Here is a 25,696-nt window from a genome sequence, read left to right on the forward strand (position 1 = left end):
ACTGGTGTCTCTCAGTCCCCTCTCTCTCTCAGGGAGATATCTGTACACTGACTGGTGTCTCTCAGTCCCCTCTCTCTCTCAGGGAGATATCTGTACACTGACTGGTGTCTCTCAGTCCTCTCTCTCAGGGAGATATCTGTACACTGACTGGTGTCTCTCAGACCCCTCTCTCTCTCAGGGAGATATCTGTACACTGACTGGTGTCTCTCAGTCCCCTCTCTCTCAGGGAGATATCTGTACACTGACTGGTGTCTCTCAGTCCTCTCTCTCAGGGAGATATCTGTACACTGACTGGTGTCTCTCAGTCCCCTCTCTCTCTCAGGGAGATATCTGTACACTGACTGGTGTCTCTCAGTCCTCTCTCTCAGGGAGATATCTGTACACTGACTGGTGTCTCTCAGTCCTCTCTCTCTCAGGGAGATATCTGTACACTGACTGGTGTCTCTCAGTCCCCTCTCTCTCAGGGAGATATCTGTACACTGACTGGTGTCTCTCAGTCCTCTCTCTCTCTCAGGGCGATATCTGTCCACTATCTGGTGTCTCTGAGTCCCCTCCCTCTCTCAGGGAGATATCTGTACACTGACTGGTGTCTCTCAGTCCCCTCTCTCTCTCAGGGAGATATCTGTACACTGATTGGTGTCCCTCAGTCCTCTCTCTCTGTCTCAGGGAGATATCTGTACACTGACTGGTGTCTCTCAGTCCCTCTCTCTCTCAGGGAGATATCTGTACACTGACTGGTGTCTCTCAGTCCCTCTCTCTCTCAGGGAGATATCTGTACACTGACTGGTGTCTCCCAGTCCCCCCTCTCTCTCAGGGAGATATCTGTACACTGATTGGTGTCCCTCAGTCCTCTCTCTCTGTCTCAGGGAGATATCTGTACACTGACTGGTGTCTCTCAGTCCCTCTCTCTCTCTGGGAGATATCTGTACATTGACTGGTGTCTCTCAGTCCCCTCTCTCTCAGGGAGATATCTGTACACTGACTGGTGTCTCTCAGTCCCCTCTCTCTCTCTGAGGGAGATATCTGTGCACTGACTGGTGTCTTTCAGTCCCCTCTCTCTCAGGGAGATATCTGTACACTGACTGGTGTCTCTCAGTCCTCTCTCAGGGAGATATCTGTACACTGACTGATGTCTCTCAGTTCCCTGTCTCTCTCAGGACGATATCTGTAATCTGTTCAATAATGGATCAGAGTTGATGTGAAATAATCGGAGTTTGTGTTTTGGTGATTGGAGAAGTTTATTTGCTTTATCGCTCAGAGTGGCTACAGAACGTTGCGAAACTTCAGTGAGCTGTGAACCATCTGCCTCGCATAGTGTTCATCAAAATCTTCATTCTGAGAAACTGTGAAGTGATTCTTCCAGTCTCCAACCTCACCTGTGAGAGAGGGAGAGAGGGGGAGAGAGAGAGAGACAGACAGAGGGAGTGAAAGTGAAAGAGAGAGGGAGAGAGAGAGTGAGAGAGAGAGATCGTGAGGGACAGAGAGAGAGAGAGAGACAGAGACAGAGAGAGCGAGTGAGAGAGGGAGAGAGAGAGGGAGAGGATGTGAGTCAGAGAGAGAGAAAGTGTGAACGTCAGTGAGCGAGAAAGAGAGTGAGAGGGCGGGGCAGAGAGGGCGGAGAGACGGAGATTGAGCCAGAGGGAATGTGAGAGATTGAGCCAGAGTTAAACAGGAAACCCAAATTCAAGCGAGATCTCAGAGTGTAAGCGAGCGGAGAGAGAGTACGAGGGGAATGAAGAGGGATGGCAGAGATAGGAGAGAGAAACAGAAACGGTGAAAGTGGGCGAGAGAGGGAAAGTGTGGGTGTGAGAGAGGGAAAGAGAAAAAGTGAGGCAGAGAGAGTGTTGAAATACAGTATTGAGGTAATTCCCATGTCAATGATGTTATTTACCCCTTTCCCTTCAAACCCTCCCGGGTAAACCGGTCTCCTCGCCCTGTGTCGAAGAAGTCTCGGCTGCCGTGCATCTTGTAGACGGTATACACGGCTGCCGCTGTGCGTCGGTGGGGGGGGGGGGGGGGGGGGGGGAGCGGATGTGGAAGGCGGGGTTAGCGTGGCGATCGAGCGGGAGCTGCTTTGTCCCGGATGGTGTCGAGCTTCTCGAGTGTTGTTGGGAGCCGCACCCATCCAGGCAAGTGGAGAGGGTCCCATCACACCCCTGACTTGTGTCCTTGTAGATGGTGGACAGGCTTTGCGGGGGGGTCAGGAGGTGAGTTGCTCTCCGCAGGATTCCCAGCCTCTGACCTGCTCTGGGAGCCACAGTGTTTATGTGGCTGGGTCCAGTTCAGTTTCTGGTCAATGGGAACCCCCAGGATGTTGACAGTCGGGGCGAATCAGCGATGGGAACGCCTTCGAATGTCAAAGAGAGATGGCTAGATTCTCTGTTATTAGAGTTTCGGCATTCCAGTTCGTCCCCTCCCTTGGGTGGGGGGTTGAAGGAAAATGTGACCCCCCCACCCCTCCACAGCCACCCCCCTCCAACCATTCCACCCACAAACCCTCATCTCCATGGGAACAGCTGAACGAGGAATAGGCCGAGATTGCAGCTTGAGTCTGTCCTGATCTGTGTGTGCGAGGGTGGGGAGAATGAGGTTCAGTAACCACCCAAACTACCTGCCCCACATTGACCCTTTTCAATTGCTGCATTGTTAATCCCAGGTTTGACAATAGTGCCCTTTAGGGGTCGGTTCAGCACAGACCCGATCCAGGGCACAGGGAAGGTCAGGGCACAGGCCCCAGATGGTAACATTTCACCCCCAACCTCTCCCCACCTTGACCCTTGGAACCTACCCTTGCGCATGAACCTGGAGATGTTCTGATCCATGAAGCCCGTTGGGATGGTGGTGTAATTGGCCATCGGATTGTCCTTCATGACGTCGAAGGAGGAATGGTGAACAATCTTCTCAATGACGTCCTGTTCCAGAACCTTCTCCATGAACTTGGCCATCTTCAGGATCTCCCGTCTGGGATTCTATAGGATGGGAATGGGCCGGAGTTAGAGACCTCAGGTGTCAGTGAGACAGGGGGACCGAGAAACCAGAACCGGGGGGTCAGGGGTCAGTGAGACAGGGGGACCGAGAAACCAGGATCGGGGGTCAGGGGTCAGTGAGACAGGGGGACCGAGAAACCAGAGCCGGGGTGAGGGGTCAGTGAGACAGGGGGACCGAGAAACCAGAACCGGGGGGTCAGGGGTCAGTGAGACAGGGGGACCGAGAAACCAGAACCGGGGTGAGCGGTCAGTGAGACAGGGGGACCGAGAAACCAGAACCGGGGGGTCAGGGGTCAGTGAGACAGGGGGACCGAGATACCAGAACCGGGTGAGGGGTCAGTGAGACAGGGGGACCGAGAAACCAGAACCGGGGGGGTCAGGGATCAGTGAGACAGGGGGACCGAGAAACAAGAACTGCGGTCAGGGTAAGTTAGAGAGGAACTGACCAACCAGACACTGGGTCAATGAAATAGGGACTCACCATCTGGACCAAGACTCAGATCAGTGAGAGAGTGACTTGTCATCCAGACCCGGGGTCAAGGGTCAGTGAGAGAGTGACTGGCCATCCAGACCCGGGTCAAGGGTCAGTGAGGGAGTGACTGGCCATCCAGTCCCGGGTCAAGGGTCAGTGAGAGAGTGACTGGTCATCCAGTCGCGGGTCAAGGGTCAGTGAGAGAGTGACTGGTCATCCAGTCCCGGGTCAAGGGTCAGTGAGAGAGTGACTGGTCATCCAGACCCGGGGTCAAGGGTCAGTGAGAGAGTGACTGGCCATCCAGACTCGGGGTCAAGGGTCAGTGAGAGAGTGACTGGCCATCCAGTCCCAGGTCAAGGGTCAGTTGAGAGTGACTGGTGATCCAAACCCGGGGTCAAGGATCAATGAGGGAGCGACTGGCCAATCCAGTCCCGGGTCAAGGGTCAGTGAGAGACCGACTGGTCATCCAGTCCCGGGTCAAGGGTCAATGAGAGAGTGACTGGTCATCCAGTCACGGGTCAAGGGTCAGTGAGAGTGTGACGGGTCATCCAGTCCCGGGTCAAGGGTCAGTGAGAGAGTGACTGGTCATCCAGTCCCGGGTTAAGGATCAATGAGAGAGTGACTGGTCATCCAGTCCCGGGTCAAGGGTCAGTGAGAGAGTGACTGGTCATCCAGTCCCGGGTCAAGGGTCAGTGAGAGAGTGACTGGTCATCCAGTCCCGGGTCAAGGGTCAGTGAGATACCGACTGGTCATCCAGTCCCGGGTCAAGGGTCAGTGAGAGAGTGACTGGTCATCCAGTCCCGGGTCAAGGGTCAGTGAGAGAGTGACTGGCCATCCAGTCCCGGGTTAAGGGTCAGTGAGAGAGTGACTGGCCATCCAGACCCGGGGTCAAGGATCAATGAGAGAGTGACTGGTCATCCAGTCCTGTGTCAAGGGTCAGTGAGAGAGTGACTGGCCATCCAGACCCGAGTCAAGGGTCAGTGGACAGTGACTGGCCATCCAGACCCGGGTCAAGGGTCAGTGAGAGAGTGACTGGTCATCCAGTACCAGGTCAAGGATCAGTGGAGAGTGACTGGTGATCCAAACCCGGGGTCAAGGATCAATGAGGGTGTGACTGGCCATCCAGTCCCGGGTCAAGGGTCAGTGAGAGACCGACTGGTCATCCAGTCCCGGGTCAAGGATCAATGAGAGATGACTGGTCATCCAGTCCCAGGTCAAGGGTCAGTGAGAGAGTGACTGGTCATCCAGTCCCGGGTCAAGGGTCAGTGAGAGAGTGACTGGTCATCCAGTCCCTGGTCAAGGGTCAGTGAGAGACCGACTGGTCAACCAGTCCCGGGTCAAGGGTCAGTGAGAGAGTGACTGGTCATCCAGTCCCGGGTCAAGGGTCAGTGAGAGAGTGACTGGTCATCCAGACCCGGGGTCAAGGATCAATGAGAGAGTGACTGGTCATCCAGTCCCGGGTCAAGGGTCAGTGAGAGAGTGACTGGTCATCCAGTCCCTGGTCAAGGGTCAGTGAGAGACCGACTGGTCAACCAGTCCCGGGTCAAGGGTCAGTGAGAGAGTGACTGGTCATCCAGTCCCGGGTCAAGGGTCAGTGAGAGAGTGACTGGTCATCCAGACCCGGGGTCAAGGATCAATGAGAGAGTGACTGGTCATCCAGTCCTGGGTCAAGGGTCAGTGAGAGAGTGACTGGCCATCCAGTCCCAGGGTCAAGGATCAATGAGAGAGTGACTGGTCATCCAGACTCGGGGTCAAGGGTCAGTGAGAGAGTGAATAGTCATCCAGTCCCGGGTCAAGCATCAGTGAGAGAGTGACTGGTCATCCAGTGCCGGGTCAAGGGTCAGTGAGAGAGTGACTGGTCATCCAGTCCCGGGTCAAGGGTCAGTGAGAGAGTGACTGGTCATCCAGTCCCGGGTCAAGGGTCAGTGAGATACCGACTTGTCATCCAGTCCCGGGTCAAGGGTCAGTGAGAGAGTGACTGGTCATCCAGTCCCGGGTCAAGGGTCAGTGAGAGAGTGACTGGCCATCCAGTCCCGGGTTAAGGGTCAGTGAGAGAGTGACTGGCCATCCAGACCCGGGGTCAAGGATCAATGAGAGAGTGACTGGTCATCCAGTCCTGGGTCAAGGTTCAGTGAGAGAGTGACTGGCCATCCAGACCCGAGTCAAGGGTCAGTGGACAGTGACTGGCCATCCAGACCCGGGTCAAGGGTCAGTGAGAGAGTGACTGGTCATCCAGTGCCGGGTCAAGGATCAGTGGAGAGTGACTGGTGATCCAAACCCGGGGTCAAGGGTCAGTGGACAGTGACTGGCCATCCAGACCCGGGTCAAGGGTCAGTGAGAGAGTGACTGGTCATCCAGTACCGGGTCAAGGGTCAGTGAGAGAGTGACTGGTCATCCAGTCCCGGGTCAAGGGTCAGTGAGAGAGTGACTGGTCATCCAGACCCGGGGTCAAGGATCAATGAGAGAGTGACTGGTCATCCAGTCCCGGGTCAAGGGTCAGTGAGAGAGTGACTGGTCATCCAGTCCCTGGTCAAGGGTCAGTGAGAGACCGACTGGTCAACCAGTCCCGGGTCAAGGGTCAGTGAGAGATTGACTGGTCATCCAGTCCCGGGTCAAGGGTCAGTGAGAGAGTGACTGGTCATCCAGACCCGGGGTCAAGGATCAATGAGAGAGTGACTGGTCATCCAGTCCTGGGTCAAGGGTCAGTGAGAGAGTGACTGGCCATCCAGTCCCAGGGTCAAGGATCAATGAGAGAGTGACTGGTCATCCAGACTCGGGGTCAAGGGTCAGTGAGAGAGTGAATAGTCATCCAGTCCCGGGTCAAGCATCAGTGAGAGAGTGACTGGTCATCCAGTGCCGGGTCAAGGGTCAGTGAGAGAGTGACTGGTCATCCAGTCCCGGGTCAAGGGTCAGTGAGAGAGTGACTGGTCATCCAGTCCCGGGTCAAGGGTCAGTGAGATACCGACTTGTCATCCAGTCCCGGGTCAAGGGTCAGTGAGAGAGTGACTGGTCATCCAGTCCCGGGTCAAGGGTCAGTGAGAGAGTGACTGGCCATCCAGTCCCGGGTTAAGGGTCAGTGAGAGAGTGACTGGCCATCCAGACCCGGGGTCAAGGATCAATGAGAGAGTGACTGGTCATCCAGTCCTGGGTCAAGGTTCAGTGAGAGAGTGACTGGCCATCCAGACCCGAGTCAAGGGTCAGTGGACAGTGACTGGCCATCCAGACCCGGGTCAAGGGTCAGTGAGAGAGTGACTGGTCATCCAGTACCGGGTCAAGGATCAGTGGAGAGTGACTGGTGATCCAAACCCGGGGTCAAGGATCAATGAGGGGGTGACTGGCCATCCAGTCCCGGGTCAAGGGTCAGTGAGAGACCGACTGGTCATCCAGTCCCGGGTCAAGGGTCAATAAGAGAGTGACTGGTCATCCAGTCCCGGGTCAAGGGTCAGTGAGAGTGTGACTGGTCATCCAGTCCCGGGTCAAGGGTCAGTGAGAGAGTGACTGGTCATCCAGTCCCGGGTCAAGGATCAATGAGAGAGTGACTGGTCATCCAGTCCCAGGTCAAGGGTCAGTGAGAGAGTGACTGGTCATCCAGTCCCGGGTCAAGGGTCAGTGAGAGAGTGACTGGTCATCCAGTCCCTGGTCAAGGGTCAGTGAGAGACCGACTGGTCAACCAGTCCCGGGTCAAGGGTCAGTGAGAGAGTGACTGGTCATCCAGTCCCGGGTCAAGGGTCAGTGAGAGAGTGACTGGTCATCCAGACCCGGGGTCAAGGATCAATGAGAGAGTGACAGGTCATCCAGTCCTGGGTCAAGGGTCAGTGAGAGTGACTGGCCATCCAGTCCCAGGGTCAAGGATCAATGAGAGAGTGACTGGTCATCCAGACTCGGGGTCAAGGGTCAGTGAGAGAGTGAATAGTCATCCAGTCCCGGGTCAAGCATCAGTGAGAGAGTGACTGGTCATCCAGTCCCGGGTGAAGGGTCAGTGAGAGAGTGACTGGCCATCCAGACCCGGGTCAAGGGTCAGTGAGGGAGTGACTGGCCATCCAGTCCCGGGTCAAGGGTCAGTGAGAGAGTGACTGGTCATCCAGACCCGGGGTCAAGGGTCAGTGAGAGAGTGACTGGCCATCCAGACTCGGGGTCAAGTTTCAGTGAGAGAGTGACTGGTCATCCAGACCCGGGTCAAGGGTCAGTGAGAGAGTGACTGGCCATTCAGACCCAGATCAAGGGTCAGTGAGAGAGTGACTGGTCATCCAGTACCGGGTCAAGGGTCAGTGAGAGAGTGACTGGTCATCTAGACCCGGGGTCAAGGATCAATGAGAGAGTGACTGGTCATCCAGTCCTGGGTCAAGGGTCAGTGAGAGAGTGACTGGCCATCCAGACCCGAGTCAAGGGTCAGTGAGAGAGTGACTGGCCATCCAGACCCAGGGTCAAGGATCAATCAGAGAGTGACTGGTCATCCAGTCCTGGGTCAAGGATCAGTGAGAGAGTGACTGGCCATCCAGACCCGGGTCAAGGGTCAGTGAGAGAGTGACTGGCCATCCAGACCCAGGGTCAAGGATCAATCAGAGAGTGACTGGTCATCCAATCCTGGGTCAAGGATCAGTGAGAGAGTGACTGGCCATCCAGACCCGGGTCAAGGGTCAGTGAGAGAGTGACTGGCCATCCAGTCCCGGGTCAAGGGTCAGTGAGAGAGTGACTGGCCATCCAGACCCGGGGTCAAGGATCAATGAGAGAGTGACTGGTCATCCAGACCCGGTGTCAAGGGTCAGTGAGAGAGTGACTGGCCATCCAGACCCGGGGTCAAGGGTCAGTGAGAGAGTGACTGGCCATCCAGACCCGGGGTAAAGGATCAATGAGAGAGTGACTGGCCATCCAGACCCGGGTCAAGGATCAATGAGAGAGTGACTGGTCATCCAGACCCTGGGTCAAGGATCAATGAGAGAGTGAATCGTCATCCAGTCCCGGGTCAAGGGTCAGTGAGAGAGTGACTGGCCATCCAGACCCGGGGTCAAGGGTCAGTGAGAGAGTGACTGGCTATCCAGACCCGGGGAAAAGGATCAATGAGAGAGTGACTGGCCATCCAGACCCGGGGTCAAGGATCAATGAGAGAGTGACTGGCAATCCAGACCCTGGGTCAAGGATCAATGAGAGAGTGACTGGTCATCCAGACCCGGGGTCAAGAATCAATGAGAGAGTGACTGGCCATCCAGTCCCGGGTCAATGGTCAGTGAGAGAGTGACTGGTCATCCAGACCCGGGGTCAAGGGTCAGTGAGAGAGTGACTGGCCATCCAGTCCCGGGTCAAGGGTCAGTGAGAGAGTGAATGGTCATCCAGTCCCGGGTCAAGGGTCAGTGAGAGAGTGACTGGTCATCCAGTCCCGGTCAAGGGTCAGTGACGGAGTGACTGGCAATCCAGTCCGGGTCAAGGGTCAGTGAAAGAGTGACTGGTCATCCAGTCACGGGTCAAGGGTCAGTGAGAGAGTGACTGGTCATCCAGTCCCGGTCAAGGGTCAGTGAGGGAGTGACTGGCAATCCAGTCCCGGGTCAAGGGTCAGTGAGAGAGTGACTGGCCATCCAGACCCGGGCTCAAGGATCAATGAGAGAGTGACTGGTCATCCAGACCCGGGGTCAAGGACCAGTGGGGGAGCGGCTGGTCATCCAGTCCAGGGTCAAGGGTCAGTGAGAGTGGCTGGCCATCCAGACCCGGGGTCAAGGGTCAGTGAGAGAGAGACTGGTCATCCAGACCCAGTGTCAAGGATCAATGAGGGAGCGACTGGTCATCCAGTCCCGGGTCAAAAGTCAGCGAGAGAGTGACTGGTCATCCAGACCCAGGGTCAAGGATCAATGAGATAGTGACTGGCCATCCAGTCCCGGGTCAAGGGTCAGTGGAGAATGACTGGTCATCCAGTCCCAGGTCAAGGGACAGTGAGAGAGTGACTGGTCATCCAGTCCCGGGTCAAGGGTCAGTGAGAGAGTGACTGGTCATCCAGTCCCGAGTCAAGGGTCAGTGGAGAGTGACTGGTCATCCAGTCCCGGGTCAAGGGTGAGTGAGAGAGTGACTGGCCATCCAAACCCGGGGTCAAGGGTCAGTGAGAGAGTGACTGGCCATCCAGACCCGAGTCAAGGGTCAGTGAGAGAGTGACTGGCCATCCAGACTCGGGGTCAAGGGTCAGTGAGGGAGTGACTGGGCATCCAGACCCGAGTCAAGGGTCAGTGAGTGACCGACTGGCCATCCAGACCCGGGTCAAGGGTCAGTGAGAGAGTGACTGGGCATCCAGATCCGGGGTCAAAGTTCAATGAGAGAGTGACTGGCCATCCAGTCCCGGGTCAAGGGTCAGTGAGAGAGTGACTGGTCATCCAGTCCCGGGTCAAGGGTCAGTGAGAGAGTGACTGGTCATCCAGTCGCGAGTCAAGGGTCAGTGGAGAGTGACTGGTCATCCAGACCCAGGTCAAGGGTCAGTGAGAGAGTGACTGGTCATCCAGTCCCGACTCCAGGGTCAGTGAGAGAGTGACTGGTCATCCAGTACCGGGTCAAGGGTCAGTGAGAGAGTGACTGGTCATCCAGTCCTGGGTCAAGGCTCAGTGAGAGAGTGACTGGTCATCCAGACCCGGGTCAAGGGTCAGTGAGAGAGTGACTGGTCATCCAGACCCGGGGTCAAGGATCAATGAGAGAGTGACTGGTCATCCAGACCCGGGGTCAAGGATCAATGAGAGAGTGACTGGCCATCCAGTTCCGGGTCAAGGGTCAGTGAGAGAGTGAATGGTCATCCAGTCCCGGGTCAAGGGTCAGTGAGAGAGTGACTGGCCATCCAGACCCTGGGTCACGGGTCAGTGAGAGAGTGACTGGCCATCCAGACCCGGGGTAAAGGATCAATGAGAGAGTGACTGGTCATCCAGACCCTGGGTCAAGGACCAATGAGAGAGTGACTGGTCATCCAGACCCGGGGTCAAGGATCAATGAGAGAGTAACTGGCCATCCAGTCCCGGGTCAATGGTCAGTGAGAGAGTGACTGGTCATCCAGACCCGGGGTCAAGGGTCAGTGAGAGAGTGACTGGCCATCCAGTCCCGGGTCAAGGGTCAGTGAGAGAGTGAATGGTCATCCAGTCCCGGGTCAAGGGTCAGTGAGAGAGTGACTGGTCATCCAGTCCCGGGTCAAGGGTCAGTGAGAGAGTGACTGGTCATCCAGTCCCGGTCAAGGGTCAGTGACGGAGTGACTGGCAATCCAGTCCCGGGTCAAGGGTCAGTGAAAGAGTGACTGGTCATCCAGTCACGGGTCAAGGGTCAGTGAGAGAGTGACTGGTCATCCAGTCCCGGTCAAGGGTCAGTGAGGGAGTGACTGGCAATCCAGTCCCGGGTCAAGGGTGAGTGAGAGAGTGACTGGCCATCCAAACCCGGGGTCAAGGGTCAGTGAGAGAGTGACTGGCCATCCAGACCCGAGTCAAGGGTCAGTGAGAGAGTGACTGGCCATCCAGACTCGGGGTCAAGGGTCAGTGAGGGAGTGACTGGGCATCTAGACCCGAGTCAAGGGTCAGTGAGTGATCGACTGGCCATCCAGACCCGGGTCAAGGGTCAGTGAGAGAGTGACTGGGCATCCAGATCCGGGGTCAAAGTTCAATGAGAGAGTGACTGGCCATCCAGTCCCGGGTCAAGGGTCAGTGAGAGAGTGACTGGTCATCCAGTCCCGGGTCAAGGGTCAGTGAGAGAGTGACTGGTCATCCAGTCGCGAGTCAAGGGTCAGTGGAGAGTGACTGGTCATCCAGACCCAGGTCAAGGGTCAGTGAGAGAGTGACTGGTCATCCAGTCCCGACTCAAGGGTCAGTGAGAGAGTGACTGGTCATCCAGTACCGGGTCAAGGGTCAGTGAGAGAGTGACTGGTCATCCAGTCCTGGGTCAAGGCTCAGTGAGAGAGTGACTGGTCATCCAGACCCGGGTCAAGGGTCAGTGAGAGAGTGACTGGTCATCCAGACCCGGGGTCAAGGATCAATGAGAGAGTGAGTGGTCATCCAGACCCGGGGTCAAGGATCAATGAGAGAGTGACTGGCCATCCAGTTCCGGGTCAAGGGTCAGTGAGAGAGTGAATGGTCATCCAGTCCCGGGTCAAGGGTCAGTGAGAGAGTGACTGGCCATCCAGACCCTGGGTCACGGGTCAGTGAGAGAGTGACTGGCCATCCAGACCCGGGGTAAAGGATCAATGAGAGAGTGACTGGTCATCCAGACCCTGGGTCAAGGACCAATGAGAGAGTGACTGGTCATCCAGACCCGGGGTCAAGGATCAATGAGAGAGTAACTGGCCATCCAGTCCCGGGTCAATGGTCAGTGAGAGAGTGACTGGTCATCCAGACCCGGGGTCAAGGGTCAGTGAGAGAGTGACTGGCCATCCAGTCCCGGGTCAAGGGTCAGTGAGAGAGTGAATGGTCATCCAGTCCCGGGTCAAGGGTCAGTGAGAGAGTGACTGGTCATCCAGTCCCGGGTCAAGGGTCAGTGAGAGAGTGACTGGTCATCCAGTCCCGGTCAAGGGTCAGTGACGGAGTGACTGGCAATCCAGTCCCGGGTAAAGGGTCAGTGAAAGAGTGACTGGTCATCCAGTCACGGGTCAAGGGTCAGTGAGAGAGTGACTGGTCATCCAGTCCCGGTCAAGGGTCAGTGAGGGAGTGACTGGCAATCCAGTCCCGGGTCAAGGGTCAGAGAGAGTGACTGGTCATCCAGACCCGGGGTCAAGGGTCAGTGAGAGAGCGACTGGCCATCCAGTCCCGGGTCAAGGGTCAGTGAGAGAGTGAATGGTCATCCAGTCCCGGGTCAAGGGTCAGTGAGAGAGTGACTGGTCATCCAGTCCCGGATCAAGGGCCAGTGAGAGAGTGACTGGTCATCTAGTCCCGGTCAAGGGTCAGTGACGGAGTGACTGGCAATCCAGTCCCTAGTCAAGGGTCAGTGAAAGAGTGACTGGTCATCCAGTCACGGGTCAAGGGTCAGTGAGAGAGTGACTGGTCATCCAGGCCCGGTCAAGGGTCAGTGAGGGAGTGACTGGCAATCCAGTCCCGGGTCAAGGGTCAGTGAGAGAGTGACTGGCCATCCAGACCTGGGGTCAAGGATCAATGAGAGAGTGACTGGTCATCCAGACCCGGGGTCAAGGGTCAGTGAGAGAGTGAATGGTCATCCAGTCGCGGGTCAAGGGTCAGTGAGAGAGTGACTGGTCATCCAGTCCCGGGTCAAGGGTCAGTGAGAGAGTGACTGGTCATCCAGACCCGGGGTCAAGGGTCAGTGAGAGAGTGACTGGCCATCCAGACTCGGGGTCAAGTTTCATTGAGAGAGTGACTGGTCATCCAGACCCGGGTCAAGGGTCAGTGAGAGAGTGACTGGCCATTCAGACCCGGATCAAGGGTCAGTAAGAGAGTGACTGGTCATCCAGTCCTGGGTCAAGGGTCAGTGAGAGAGTGACTGGTCATCCAGTACCGGGTCAAGGGTCAGTGAGAGAGTGACTGGTCATCCAGACCCGGGGTCAAGGGTCAGTGAGAGAGTGACTGGCCATCCAGACCCGGGGTCAAGGACCAATGAGAGAGTGACTGGTCATCCAGACCCGGGGTCAAGGATCAATGAGAGAGTGACTGGCCATCCAGTCCCGGGTCAAGGGTCAATGAGAGAGTGAATGGTCATCCAGACCCTGGTCAAGGGTCAGTGAGAGAGTGACTACCCATCCAGACCCGGGGTCAAGGGTCAGTGAGAGAGTGACTGGTCATCCAGTCCCAGGTCAAGGGTAAGTGAGAGAGTGACTCGTCATCCAGTCCTGGGTCAATGGTCAGCGAGAGAGTGACTGGTCATCCAGACCCAGGGTCAAGGATCAATGAGAGAGTGACTGGTCATCCAGTCCTGGGTCAATGGTCAGCGAGAGAGTGACTGGTCATCCAGTCCCGGGTCAAGGATCAATGAGAGAGTGACTGGCCATCCAGTCCCGGGTCAAGGGTTAGTGGAGAGTGACTGGTCATCCAGTCCCAGGTCAAGGCTCAGTGAGAGAGTGACTGGTCATCCAATCCCGGGTCAAGGGTCAGTGAGAGAGTGACTGGTCATCCAGACGCGGGTCAAGTGTCAGTGAGAGAGTGACTGGCCATCCAGTACCGGGTCAAGGGTCAGTGAGAGAGTGACTGGTCATCCAGACGCGGGTCAAGGGTCAGTGAAAGAGTGACTGGTCATCCAGTACCGGGTCAAGGGTCAGTGAGAGAGTGACTGGTCATCCAGTCCCGAGTCAAGGGTCAGTGGAGAGTGACTGGTCATCCAGACCCAGGTCAAGGGTCAGTGAGAGAGTGACTGGTCGTCCAGTCCCATGTCAAGGGTCAGTGAGAGAGTGACTGGTCATCCAGTCCCGGGTCAAGGGTCAGTGAGAGAGTGACTGGTCATCCAAACCCGGGTCAAGGGTCAGTGAGACAGTGACTGGTCATCCAGACGCGGGTCAAGTGTCAGTGAGAGAGTGACTGGTCATCCAATCCCGGGTCAAGCGTCAGTGAGAGAGTGACTGGCCATTTAGACCCGGGGTCAAGGATCAATTAGAGAGTGACTGGCCGTCCAGTCCCGGGTCAAGGGTCAGTGAGAGAGTGACTGGCCATCCAGACCCGGGGTCAAGGGTCAGTGATAGAGTGACTGGCCATCCAGACCTGAGTCAAGGGTCAGTGAGAGAGTGACTGGCAATCCAGATCCGGGGTCAAGCTTCAGTGAGAGAGTGACTGGACATCTAGACCCGGGGTCAAGGAACAATGAGAGAGTGACTGGCCATCCAGACCCGGGTCAAAGGTCAGTGAGAGAGTGACTGGCCATCCAGACCCGGGGTCAAGGGTCAGTGAGAGAGTGACTGGCCATCCAGACCTGGGTCAAGGGTCAGTGAGAGAGTGACTGGTTATCCAGACCCGGGGTCAAGGGTCAGTGTGAGTGACTGGCCGTCCAGACCCGAGTCAAGGGTCAGTGAAGGAGTGATTGGCCATCCAGACCCGGGTCAAGGGTCAGTGAGGGAGTGACTGGCCATCCAGTCCTGGGTCAAGGGTCAGTGAGAGAGTGACTGGCCATCCAGACTCGGGGTCAAGGTTCAATGAGAGATTGACTGGCCATCCAGTCCAGGGTCAAGGGTCAGAGAGAGAGTGACTGGTCATCGAGACCCGGGTCAAGGGTCAGTGAGAGAGTGACTGGTCATCCAGTCCCGAGTCAAGGGTCAGTGAGAGAGTGACTGGTCATCCAGACCCGGGTCAAGGGTCAGTGAGAGAGTGACTTGTCATCCAGACCCGAGTCAAGGGTCAGTGAGAGAGTGACTGGTCATCCAGACCCAGTTCAAGGGTCAGTGAGAGAGTGACTGGTCATCCAGTGCCGATCAAGGGTCAGTGAGAGAGTGACTGGTCATCCAGTCCCGGGTCAAGGGTCAGTGAGAGAGTGACTGGTCATCCAGACCCGGGTCAAGGGTCAGTGAGGGAGTGACTAGTCATCCAGACCCGGGGTCAATGTTCAATGAGAGAGTGACTGGCCATCCAGACCCGGGTCAAGGGTCAGTGAGAGAGTGACTGGTCATCCAGACCCGGGGTCAAGGATCAATGAGAGAGTTACTGGTCATCCAGTCCCGGGTCAAGGGTCAATGAGAGAGTGCCTGGCCATACAGTCCCGGGTCAAGGGTCAGTGAAAGAGTGACTGGCCATCCAGTCCCGGGGTCAAGGATCAATGAGGGAGCGACTGGCCATCCAGTCCCGGGTCAAGGGTCAGTGAGAGAGTGACTGGCCATCCAGTCCCAGGTCAATTGTCAGTGAGAGAGTGACTGGCCATCCAGTCCCGAGTCAAGGGTCAGTGAGAGAGTGACTGGCCATCCAGTCCCGGGGTCAAGGATCAATGAGGGAGCGACTGGCCATCCAGTCCCGGGTCAAGGGTCAGTGAGAGATTGACTGGTCATCCAGTCCCGGGTCAAGGGTCAGTAAGAGAGTGACTGGTCATCCAGACCCGGGGTCAAGGACCAGTGGGGGAGCGACTGGTCATCCAGTCCCGGGTCAAGGGTCAGTGAGAGTGTCTGGCAATCCAGACTCGGGGTCAAGTGTCAGTGAGAGAGTGACTGGTCATCCAGACCCAGTGTCAAGGATCAATGAGGGAGCGACTGGTCATCCAGTCCCGGGTCAAGGGTCAGCGAGAGAGTGATTGGTCATCCAGACCCAGGGTCAAGGATCAATGAGAGAGTGACTGGCCATCCAGTCCCGGGTCAAGGGTCAGTGGAGAGTGACTGGTCATCCAGTCCCAGGTCAAGGGTCAGTGAGAGAGTGACTGGTCATCCAATCCCAGGTCAAGGGTCAGTGAGAGAGTGGCTGGTCATCCAGACGTGGGTCAAGGGTCAGTGAGAGAGTGACTGGTCATCCAGTCCCGGGTCAAGGGTCAGTGAGAGAGTGACTGGTCATCCAGTCCCGAGTCAAGGGTCAGTGGAGAGTGACTGGTCATCCAGTTCCGGGTCAAGGGTCAGTGAGAGAGTGACTGGCCATCCAAACCCGGGGTCAAGGGTCAGTGAGAGAGTGACTGGCCATCCAGACCCGAGTCAAGGGTCAGTGAGAGAGTGACTGGCCATCCAGACTCGGGGTCAAGGGTCAGTGAGGGAGTGAATGGGCATCCAGACCCGGGTCAAGGGTCAGTGAGAGACCGACTGGCCATCCAGACCTGGGTCAAGGGTCAGTGAGAGAGTGACTGGTCATCCAGACCCGGGGTCAATGTTCAATGAGAGAGTGACTGGCCATCCAGTCCCGGGTCAAGGGTCAGTGAGAGAGTGACTGGTCATCCAGACCCGGGTCAAGTGTCAGTGAGAGAGTGACTGGTCATCCAGTCCCGAGTCAAGGGTCAGTGAGAGAGTGACTGGTCATCCAGACCCGGGTCAAGGGTCAGTGAGAGGGTGACTGCTCATCCAGTCCCGGGTCAAGGGTCAGTGAGAGAGTGACTGGTCATCCAGTCCCGAGTCAAGGGTCAGTGAGAGAGTGACTGGTCATCCAGACCCAGGTCAAGGGTCAGTGAGAGAGTGACTGGTCATCCAGTCCCGGTCAAGGGTCAGTGAGAGAGTGACTGGTCATCCAGTCCCGGGTCAAGGGTCAGAGAGAGTGACTGGTCATCCAGACCCGGGTCAAGGGTCAGTGAGAGAGTGACTTGTCATCCAGTCCCGGGTCAAGGGTCAGTGAGAGAGTGACTGGTCATCCAGACCAGGGGTCAAGGGTCAGTGAGGGAGTGTCAGGTCATCCAGACCCGGGGTCAATGTTCAATGAGAGAGTGACTGGCCATTGAGACGCGGGTCAAGGGTCAGTGAGAGAGTGACTGGTCATCCAGACCCGGGTCAAGGGTCAGTGAGAGAGTGACTGGTCATCCAGACACGGGGTCAAGGATCAATGAGAGAGTGACTGGTCATCCAGTCCCGGGTCAAGGGTCAATGAGAGAGTGACTGGCCATCCAGTCCCGGGTCAAGGGTCAGTGAGAGAGTGACTGGCCATCCAGTCCTGGGGTCAAGGATCAATGAGGGAGCGACTGGCCATCCAGTCCCGGGTCAAGGGTAAGTGAGAGAGTGACTGGCCATCCAGTCCCAGGTCAAGTGTCATTGAGAGACCGACTGGTCATCCAGTCCCGTGTCAAGGGTCAGTGGACAGTGACTGGTCATCCAGTCCCGTGTCAAGGGTCAGTGAGAGAGTGACTGGTCATCCAGTCCCGGGTCAAGGTTCAGGAAGAGAGTGACTGGTCATCCAGACCCGGGGTCAAGGACCAGTGGGGGAGCGACTGGCCATCCAGACCCGGGGTCAAGGATCAATGAGAGAGTGACTGGTCATCCAGACCCGGGGTCAAGGATCAATGAGAGAGTGACTGGCCATCCAGTCCCGGGTCAATGAGAGAGTGAATGATCATCCAGTCCCGGGTCAAGGGTCAGTGAGAGAGTGACTACCCATCCAGACCCGGGGTCAATGGTCAGTGAGAGAGTGACTGGTCACCCAGACCCGGATCAAGGGTCAGGAAGAGAGTGACTGGTCATCCAGTCCTGGGTCAAGGGTCAGTGAGAGAGTGACTGGTCATCCAGTACCGGGTCAAGGGTCAGTGAGAGAGTGACTGGTCATCCAGACCCGGGGTCAAGGGTCTGTGAGAGAGTGACTGGCCATCCAGACCCGGGGTCAAGGATCAATGAGAGAGTGACTGGTCATCCAGACCCGGGGTCAAGGATCAATGAGAGAGTGACTGGCCATCCAGTCCCGGGTCAAGGGTCAATGAGAGAGTGAATGGTCATCCAGTCCCGGGTCAAGGGTCAGTGAGAGAGTGACTACCCATCCAGACCCGGGGTCAAGGGTCAGTGAGAGAGTGACTGGTCATCCAGTCCCAGGTCAAGGGTAAGTGAGAGAGTGACTGCTCATCCAGTCCTGGGTCAATGGTCAGCGATAGAGTGACTGGTCATCCAGACCCAGGGTCAAGGATCAATGTGAGAGTGACTGGCCATCCAGTCCCGGGTCAAGGGTTAGTGGAGAGTGACTGGTCATCCAGTCCCAGGTCAAGGCTCAGTGAGAGAGTGACTGGTCATCCAATCCCGGGTCAAGGGTCAGTGAGAGAGTGACTGGTCATCCAGACGCGGGTCAAGTGTCAGTGAGAGAGTGACTGGTCATCCAGTACCGGGTCAAGGGTCAGTGAGAGAGTGACTGGTCATCCAGTCCCGAGTCAAGGGTCAGTGGAGAGTGACTGGTCATCCAGACCCAGGTCAAGGGTCAGTGAGAGAGTGACTGGTCGTCCAGTCCCAGGTCAAGGGTCAGTGAGAGAGTGACTGGTCATCCAGTCCCGGGTCAAGGGTCAGTGAGAGAGTGACTGGTCATCCAAACCCGGGTCAAGGGTCAGTGAAACAGTGACTGGTCATCCAGACGCGGGTCAAGGGTCAGTGAGAGAGTGACCGGTCATCCAATCCCGGGTCAAGCGTCAGTGAGAGAGTGACTGGCCATTCAGACCCGGGGTCAAGGATCAATTAGAGAGTGACTGGCCGTCCAGTCCCGGGTCAAGGGTCAGTGAGAGAGTGACTGGCCATCCAGACCCGGGGTCAAGGGTCAGTGAGAGAGTGACTGGCCATCCAGACCTGAGTCAAGGGTCAGTGAGAGAGTGACTGGCAATCCAGACCCGGGGTCAAGCTTCAGTGAGAGAGTGACTGGTCATCTAGACCCGGGGTCAAGGAACAATGAGAGAGTGACTGGCCATCCAGACCCGGTTCAAAGGTCAGTGAGAGAGTGACTGGCCATCCAGACCCGGGGTCAAGGGTCAGTGAGAGAGTGACTGGCCATCCAGACCTGGGTCAAGGGTCAGTGAGAGAGTGACTGGTTATCCAGACCCGGTGTCAAGGGTCAGTGTGAGTGACTGGCCGTCCAGACCCGAGTCAAGGGTCAGTGAAGGAGTGATTGGCCATCCAGACCCGGGTCAAGGATGAGTGAGGGAGTGACTGGCCATCCAGTCCTGGGTCAAGGGTCAGTGAGAGAGTGACTGGTCATCGAGACCCGGGTCAAGGGTCAGTGAGAGAGTGACTGGTCATCCAGTCCCGAGTCAAGGGTCAGTGAGAGAGTGACTGGTCATCCAGACCCGGGTCAAGGGTCAGTGAGAGAGTGACTTGTCATCCAGACCCGAGTCAAGGGTCAGTGAGAGAGTGACTGGTCATCCAGACCCAGTTCAAGGGTCAGTGAGAGAGTGACTGGTCATCCAGTGCCGATCAAGGGTCAGTGAGAGAGTGACTGGTCATCCAGTCCCGGGTCAAGGGTCAGTGAGAGAGTGACTGGTCATCCAGACCCGGGTCAAGGGTCAGTGAGGGAGTGACTAGTCATCCAGACCCGGGGTCAATGTTCAATGAGAGAGTGACTGGCCATCCAGACCCGGGTCAAGGGTCAGTGAGAGAGTGACTGGTCATCCAGACCCGGGGTCAAGGATCAATGAGAGAGTTACTGGTCATCCAGTCCCGGGTCAAGGGTCAATGAGAGAGTGCCTGGCCATACAGTCCCGGGTCAAGGGTCAGTGAAAGAGTGACTGGCCATCCAGTCCCGGGGTCAAGGATCAATGAGGGAGCGACTGGCCATCCAGTCCCGGGTCAAGGGTCAGTGAGAGAGTGACTGGCCATCCAGTCCCAGGTCAATTGTCAGTGAGAGAGTGACTGGCCATCCAGTCCCGAGTCAAGGGTCAGTGAGAGAGTGACTGGCCATCCAGTCCCGGGGTCAAGGATCAATGAGGGAGCGACTGGCCATCCAGTCCCGGGTCAAGGGTCAGTGAGAGATTGACTGGTCATCCAGTCCCGGGTCAAGGGTCAGTAAGAGAGTGACTGGTCATCCAGACCCGGGGTCAAGGACCAGTGGGGGAGCGACTGGTCATCCAGTCCCGGGTCAAGGGTCAGTGAGAGTGTCTGGCAATCCAGACTCGGGGTCAAGTGTCAGTGAGAGAGTGACTGGTCATCCAGACCCAGTGTCAAGGATCAATGAGGGAGCGACTGGTCATCCAGTCCCGGGTCAAGGGTCAGCGAGAGAGTGATTGGTCATCCAGACCCAGGGTCAAGGATCAATGAGAGAGTGACTGGCCATCCAGTCCCGGGTCAAGGGTCAGTGGAGAGTGACTGGTCATCCAGTCCCAGGTCAAGGGTCAGTGAGAGAGTGACTGGTCATCCAATCCCAGGTCAAGGGTCAGTGAGAGAGTGGCTGGTCATCCAGACGTGGGTCAAGGGTCAGTGAGAGAGTGACTGGTCATCCAGTCCCGGGTCAAGGGTCAGTGAGAGAGTGACTGGTCATCCAGTCCCGAGTCAAGGGTCAGTGGAGAGTGACTGGTCATCCAGTTCCGGGTCAAGGGTCAGTGAGAGAGTGACTGGCCATCCAAACCCGGGGTCAAGGGTCAGTGAGAGAGTGACTGGCCATCCAGACCCGAGTCAAGGGTCAGTGAGAGAGTGACTGGCCATCCAGACTCGGGGTCAAGGGTCAGTGAGGGAGTGAATGGGCATCCAGACCCGGGTCAAGGGTCAGTGAGAGACCGACTGGCCATCCAGACCTGGGTCAAGGGTCAGTGAGAGAGTGACTGGTCATCCAGACCCGGGGTCAATGTTCAATGAGAGAGTGACTGGCCATCCAGTCCCGGGTCAAGGGTCAGTGAGAGAGTGACTGGTCATCCAGACCCGGGTCAAGTGTCAGTGAGAGAGTGACTGGTCATCCAGTCCCGAGTCAAGGGTCAGTGAGAGAGTGACTGGTCATCCAGACCCGGGTCAAGGGTCAGTGAGAGGGTGACTGCTCATCCAGTCCCGGGTCAAGGGTCAGTGAGAGAGTGACTGGTCATCCAGTCCCGAGTCAAGGGTCAGTGAGAGAGTGACTGGTCATCCAGACCCAGGTCAAGGGTCAGTGAGAGAGTGACTGGTCATCCAGTCCCGGTCAAGGGTCAGTGAGAGAGTGACTGGTCATCCAGTCCCGGGTCAAGGGTCAGAGAGAGTGACTGGTCATCCAGACCCGGGTCAAGGGTCAGTGAGAGAGTGACTTGTCATCCAGTCCCGGGTCAAGGGTCAGTGAGAGAGTGACTGGTCATCCAGACCAGGGGTCAAGGGTCAGTGAGGGAGTGTCAGGTCATCCAGACCCGGGGTCAATGTTCAATGAGAGAGTGACTGGCCATTGAGACGCGGGTCAAGGGTCAGTGAGAGAGTGACTGGTCATCCAGACCCGGGTCAAGGGTCAGTGAGAGAGTGACTGGTCATCCAGACACGGGGTCAAGGATCAATGAGAGAGTGACTGGTCATCCAGTCCCGGGTCAAGGGTCAATGAGAGAGTGACTGGCCATCCAGTCCCGGGTCAAGGGTCAGTGAGAGAGTGACTGGCCATCCAGTCCTGGGGTCAAGGATCAATGAGGGAGCGACTGGCCATCCAGTCCCGGGTCAAGGGTAAGTGAGAGAGTGACTGGCCATCCAGTCCCAGGTCAAGTGTCATTGAGAGACCGACTGGTCATCCAGTCCCGTGTCAAGGGTCAGTGGACAGTGACTGGTCATCCAGTCCCGTGTCAAGGGTCAGTGAGAGAGTGACTGGTCATCCAGTCCCGGGTCAAGGTTCAGGAAGAGAGTGACTGGTCATCCAGACCCGGGGTCAAGGACCAGTGGGGGAGCGACTGGCCATCCAGACCCGGGGTCAAGGATCAATGAGAGAGTGACTGGTCATCCAGACCCGGGGTCAAGGATCAATGAGAGAGTGACTGGCCATCCAGTCCCGGGTCAATGAGAGAGTGAATGATCATCCAGTCCCGGGTCAAGGGTCAGTGAGAGAGTGACTACCCATCCAGACCCGGGGTCAATGGTCAGTGAGAGAGTGACTGGTCACCCAGACCCGGATCAAGGGTCAGGAAGAGAGTGACTGGTCATCCAGTCCTGGGTCAAGGGTCAGTGAGAGAGTGACTGGTCATCCAGTACCGGGTCAAGGGTCAGTGAGAGAGTGACTGGTCATCCAGACCCGGGGTCAAGGGTCTGTGAGAGAGTGACTGGCCATCCAGACCCGGGGTCAAGGATCAATGAGAGAGTGACTGGTCATCCAGACCCGGGGTCAAGGATCAATGAGAGAGTGACTGGCCATCCAGTCCCGGGTCAAGGGTCAATGAGAGAGTGAATGGTCATCCAGTCCCGGGTCAAGGGTCAGTGAGAGAGTGACTACCCATCCAGACCCGGGGTCAAGGGTCAGTGAGAGAGTGACTGGTCATCCAGTCCCAGGTCAAGGGTAAGTGAGAGAGTGACTGCTCATCCAGTCCTGGGTCAATGGTCAGCGAGAGAGTGACTGGTCATCCAGACCCAGGGTCAAGGATCAATGTGAGAGTGACTGGCCATCCAGTCCCGGGTCAAGGGTTAGTGGAGAGTGACTGGTCATCCAGTCCCAGGTCAAGGCTCAGTGAGAGAGTGACTGGTCATCCAATCCCGGGTCAAGGGTCAGTGAGAGAGTGACTGGTCATCCAGACGCGGGTCAAGTGTCAGTGAGAGAGTGACTGGTCATCCAGTACCGGGTCAAGGGTCAGTGAGAGAGTGACTGGTCATCCAGTCCCGAGTCAAGGGTCAGTGGAGAGTGACTGGTCATCCAGACCCAGGTCAAGGGTCAGTGAGAGAGTGACTGGTCGTCCAGTCCCAGGTCAAGGGTCAGTGAGAGAGTGACTGGTCATCCAGTCCCGGGTCAAGGGTCAGTGAGAGAGTGACTGGTCATCCAAACCCGGGTCAAGGGTCAGTGAAACAGTGACTGGTCATCCAGACGCGGGTCAAGGGTCAGTGAGAGAGTGACCGGTCATCCAATCCCGGGTCAAGCGTCAGTGAGAGAGTGACTGGCCATTCAGACCCGGGGTCAAGGATCAATTAGAGAGTGACTGGCCGTCCAGTCCCGGGTCAAGGGTCAGTGAGAGAGTGACTGGCCATCCAGACCCGGGGTCAAGGGTCAGTGAGAGAGTGACTGGCCATCCAGACCTGAGTCAAGGGTCAGTGAGAGAGTGACTGGCAATCCAGACCCGGGGTCAAGCTTCAGTGAGAGAGTGACTGGTCATCTAGACCCGGGGTCAAGGAACAATGAGAGAGTGACTGGCCATCCAGACCCGGTTCAAAGGTCAGTGAGAGAGTGACTGGCCATCCAGACCCGGGGTCAAGGGTCAGTGAGAGAGTGACTGGCCATCCAGACCTGGGTCAAGGGTCAGTGAGAGAGTGACTGGTTATCCAGACCCGGTGTCAAGGGTCAGTGTGAGTGACTGGCCGTCCAGACCCGAGTCAAGGGTCAGTGAAGGAGTGATTGGCCATCCAGACCCGGGTCAAGGATGAGTGAGGGAGTGACTGGCCATCCAGTCCTGGGTCAAGGGTCAGTGAGAGAGTGACTGGCCATCCAGACTCGGGGTCAAGGTTCAATGAGAGATTGACTGGCCATCCAGTCCAGGGTCAAGGGTCCGAGAGAGAGTGACTGGTCATCCAGACCCGGGTCAAGGGTCAGTGAGAGAGTGACTGGTCATCCAGTCCCGAGTCAAGGGTCAGTGAGAGAGTGACTGGTCATCCAGACCCGGGTCAAGGGTCAGTGAGAGAGTGACTTGTCATCCAGTCCCGAGTCAAGGGTCAGTGAGAGAGTGACTGGTCATCCAGACCCAGGTCAAGGGTCAGTGAGAGAGTGACTGGTCATCCAGTCCCGATCAAGGGTCAGTGAGAGAGTGACTGGTCATCCAGTCCCGGGTCAAGGGTCAGTGAGAGAGTGACTGGTCATCCAGACCCGGGTCAAGGGTCAGTGAGAGATTGACTGGTCATCCAGTCCCGGGTCAAGGGTCATTGAGAGAGTGACTGGTCATCCAGACCAGGGGTCAAGGGTCAGTGAGGGAGTGACTAGTCATCCAGACCCGGGGTCAATGTTCAATGAGAGAGTGACTGGCCATCCAGACCCGGGTCAAGGGTCAGTGAGGGAGTGTCAGGTCATCCAGACCCGGGGTCAATGTTCAATGAGAGAGTGACTGGCCATTGAGACGCGGGTCAAGGGTCAGTGAGAGAGTGACTGGTCATCCAGACCCGGGTCAAGGGTCAGTGAGAGAGTGACTGGTCATCCAGACACGGGGTCAAGGATCAATGAGAGAGTGACTGGTCATCCAGTCCCGGGTCAAGGGTCAATGAGAGAGTGACTGGCCATCCAGTCCCGGGTCAAGGGTCAGTGAGAGAGTGACTGGCCATCCAGTCCTGGGGTCAAGGATCAATGAGGGAGCGACTGGCCATCCAGTCCCGGGTCAAGGGTAAGTGAGAGAGTGACTGGCCATCCAGTCCCAGGTCAAGTGTCATTGAGAGACCGACTGGTCATCCAGTCCCGTGTCAAGGGTCAGTGGACAGTGACTGGTCATCCAGTCCCGTGTCAAGGGTCAGTGAGAGAGTGACTGGTCATCCAGTCCCGGGTCAAGGTTCAGGAAGAGAGTGACTGGTCATCCAGACCCGGGGTCAAGGACCAGTGGGGGAGCGACTGGCCATCCAGACCCGGGGTCAAGGATCAATGAGAGAGTGACTGGTCATCCAGACCCGGGGTCAAGGATCAATGAGAGAGTGACTGGCCATCCAGTCCCGGGTCAATGAGAGAGTGAATGATCATCCAGTCCCGGGTCAAGGGTCAGTGAGAGAGTGACTACCCATCCAGACCCGGGGTCAATGGTCAGTGAGAGAGTGACTGGTCACCCAGACCCGGATCAAGGGTCAGGAAGAGAGTGACTGGTCATCCAGTCCTGGGTCAAGGGTCAGTGAGAGAGTGACTGGTCATCCAGTACCGGGTCAAGGGTCAGTGAGAGAGTGACTGGTCATCCAGACCCGGGGTCAAGGGTCTGTGAGAGAGTGACTGGCCATCCAGACCCGGGGTCAAGGATCAATGAGAGAGTGACTGGTCATCCAGACCCGGGGTCAAGGATCAATGAGAGAGTGACTGGCCATCCAGTCCCGGGTCAAGGGTCAATGAGAGAGTGAATGGTCATCCAGTCCCGGGTCAAGGGTCAGTGAGAGAGTGACTACCCATCCAGACCCGGGGTCAAGGGTCAGTGAGAGAGTGACTGGTCATCCAGTCCCAGGTCAAGGGTAAGTGAGAGAGTGACTGCTCATCCAGTCCTGGGTCAATGGTCAGCGAGAGAGTGACTGGTCATCCAGACCCAGGGTCAAGGATCAATGTGAGAGTGACTGGCCATCCAGTCCCGGGTCAAGGGTTAGTGGAGAGTGACTGGTCATCCAGTCCCAGGTCAAGGCTCAGTGAGAGAGTGACTGGTCATCCAATCCCGGGTCAAGGGTCAGTGAGAGAGTGACTGGTCATCCAGACGCGGGTCAAGTGTCAGTGAGAGAGTGACTGGTCATCCAGTACCGGGTCAAGGGTCAGTGAGAGAGTGACTGGTCATCCAGTCCCGAGTCAAGGGTCAGTGGAGAGTGACTGGTCATCCAGACCCAGGTCAAGGGTCAGTGAGAGAGTGACTGGTCGTCCAGTCCCAGGTCAAGGGTCAGTGAGAGAGTGACTGGTCATCCAGTCCCGGGTCAAGGGTCAGTGAGAGAGTGACTGGTCATCCAAACCCGGGTCAAGGGTCAGTGAAACAGTGACTGGTCATCCAGACGCGGGTCAAGGGTCAGTGAGAGAGTGACCGGTCATCCAATCCCGGGTCAAGCGTCAGTGAGAGAGTGACTGGCCATTCAGACCCGGGGTCAAGGATCAATTAGAGAGTGACTGGCCGTCCAGTCCCGGGTCAAGGGTCAGTGAGAGAGTGACTGGCCATCCAGACCCGGGGT

The 25,696-nt window shown here is 56.9% G+C and overlaps 1 protein-coding gene across 2 annotated transcripts in view; it reads right to left on the reverse strand.

Annotated features, from left to right (window-relative positions):
* Positions 1-1,213: 1,213 nt before the first annotated feature.
* Positions 1,214-25,696, reverse strand: part of LOC140395989 (sulfotransferase 1C2-like) — a 70,771-nt gene continuing 46,288 nt past the window's right edge. For both annotated transcript variants that reach the window (XM_072484024.1, XM_072484023.1), the window contains exons 7-8: positions 2,789-2,969; positions 1,214-1,376 (exon numbers count right to left, since the gene is read on the reverse strand). In XM_072484024.1, the coding sequence (XP_072340125.1) occupies positions 1,264-1,376; positions 2,789-2,969 (294 nt within the window). In that variant the 3' untranslated portion in view covers positions 1,214-1,263. The remainder of the gene's footprint in view (positions 1,377-2,788; positions 2,970-25,696) is intronic.

This window comes from Scyliorhinus torazame, chromosome 19 (genome assembly GCF_047496885.1).
Source record: "Scyliorhinus torazame isolate Kashiwa2021f chromosome 19, sScyTor2.1, whole genome shotgun sequence".
NCBI classification, from domain to species: domain Eukaryota; kingdom Metazoa; phylum Chordata; class Chondrichthyes; order Carcharhiniformes; family Scyliorhinidae; genus Scyliorhinus; species Scyliorhinus torazame.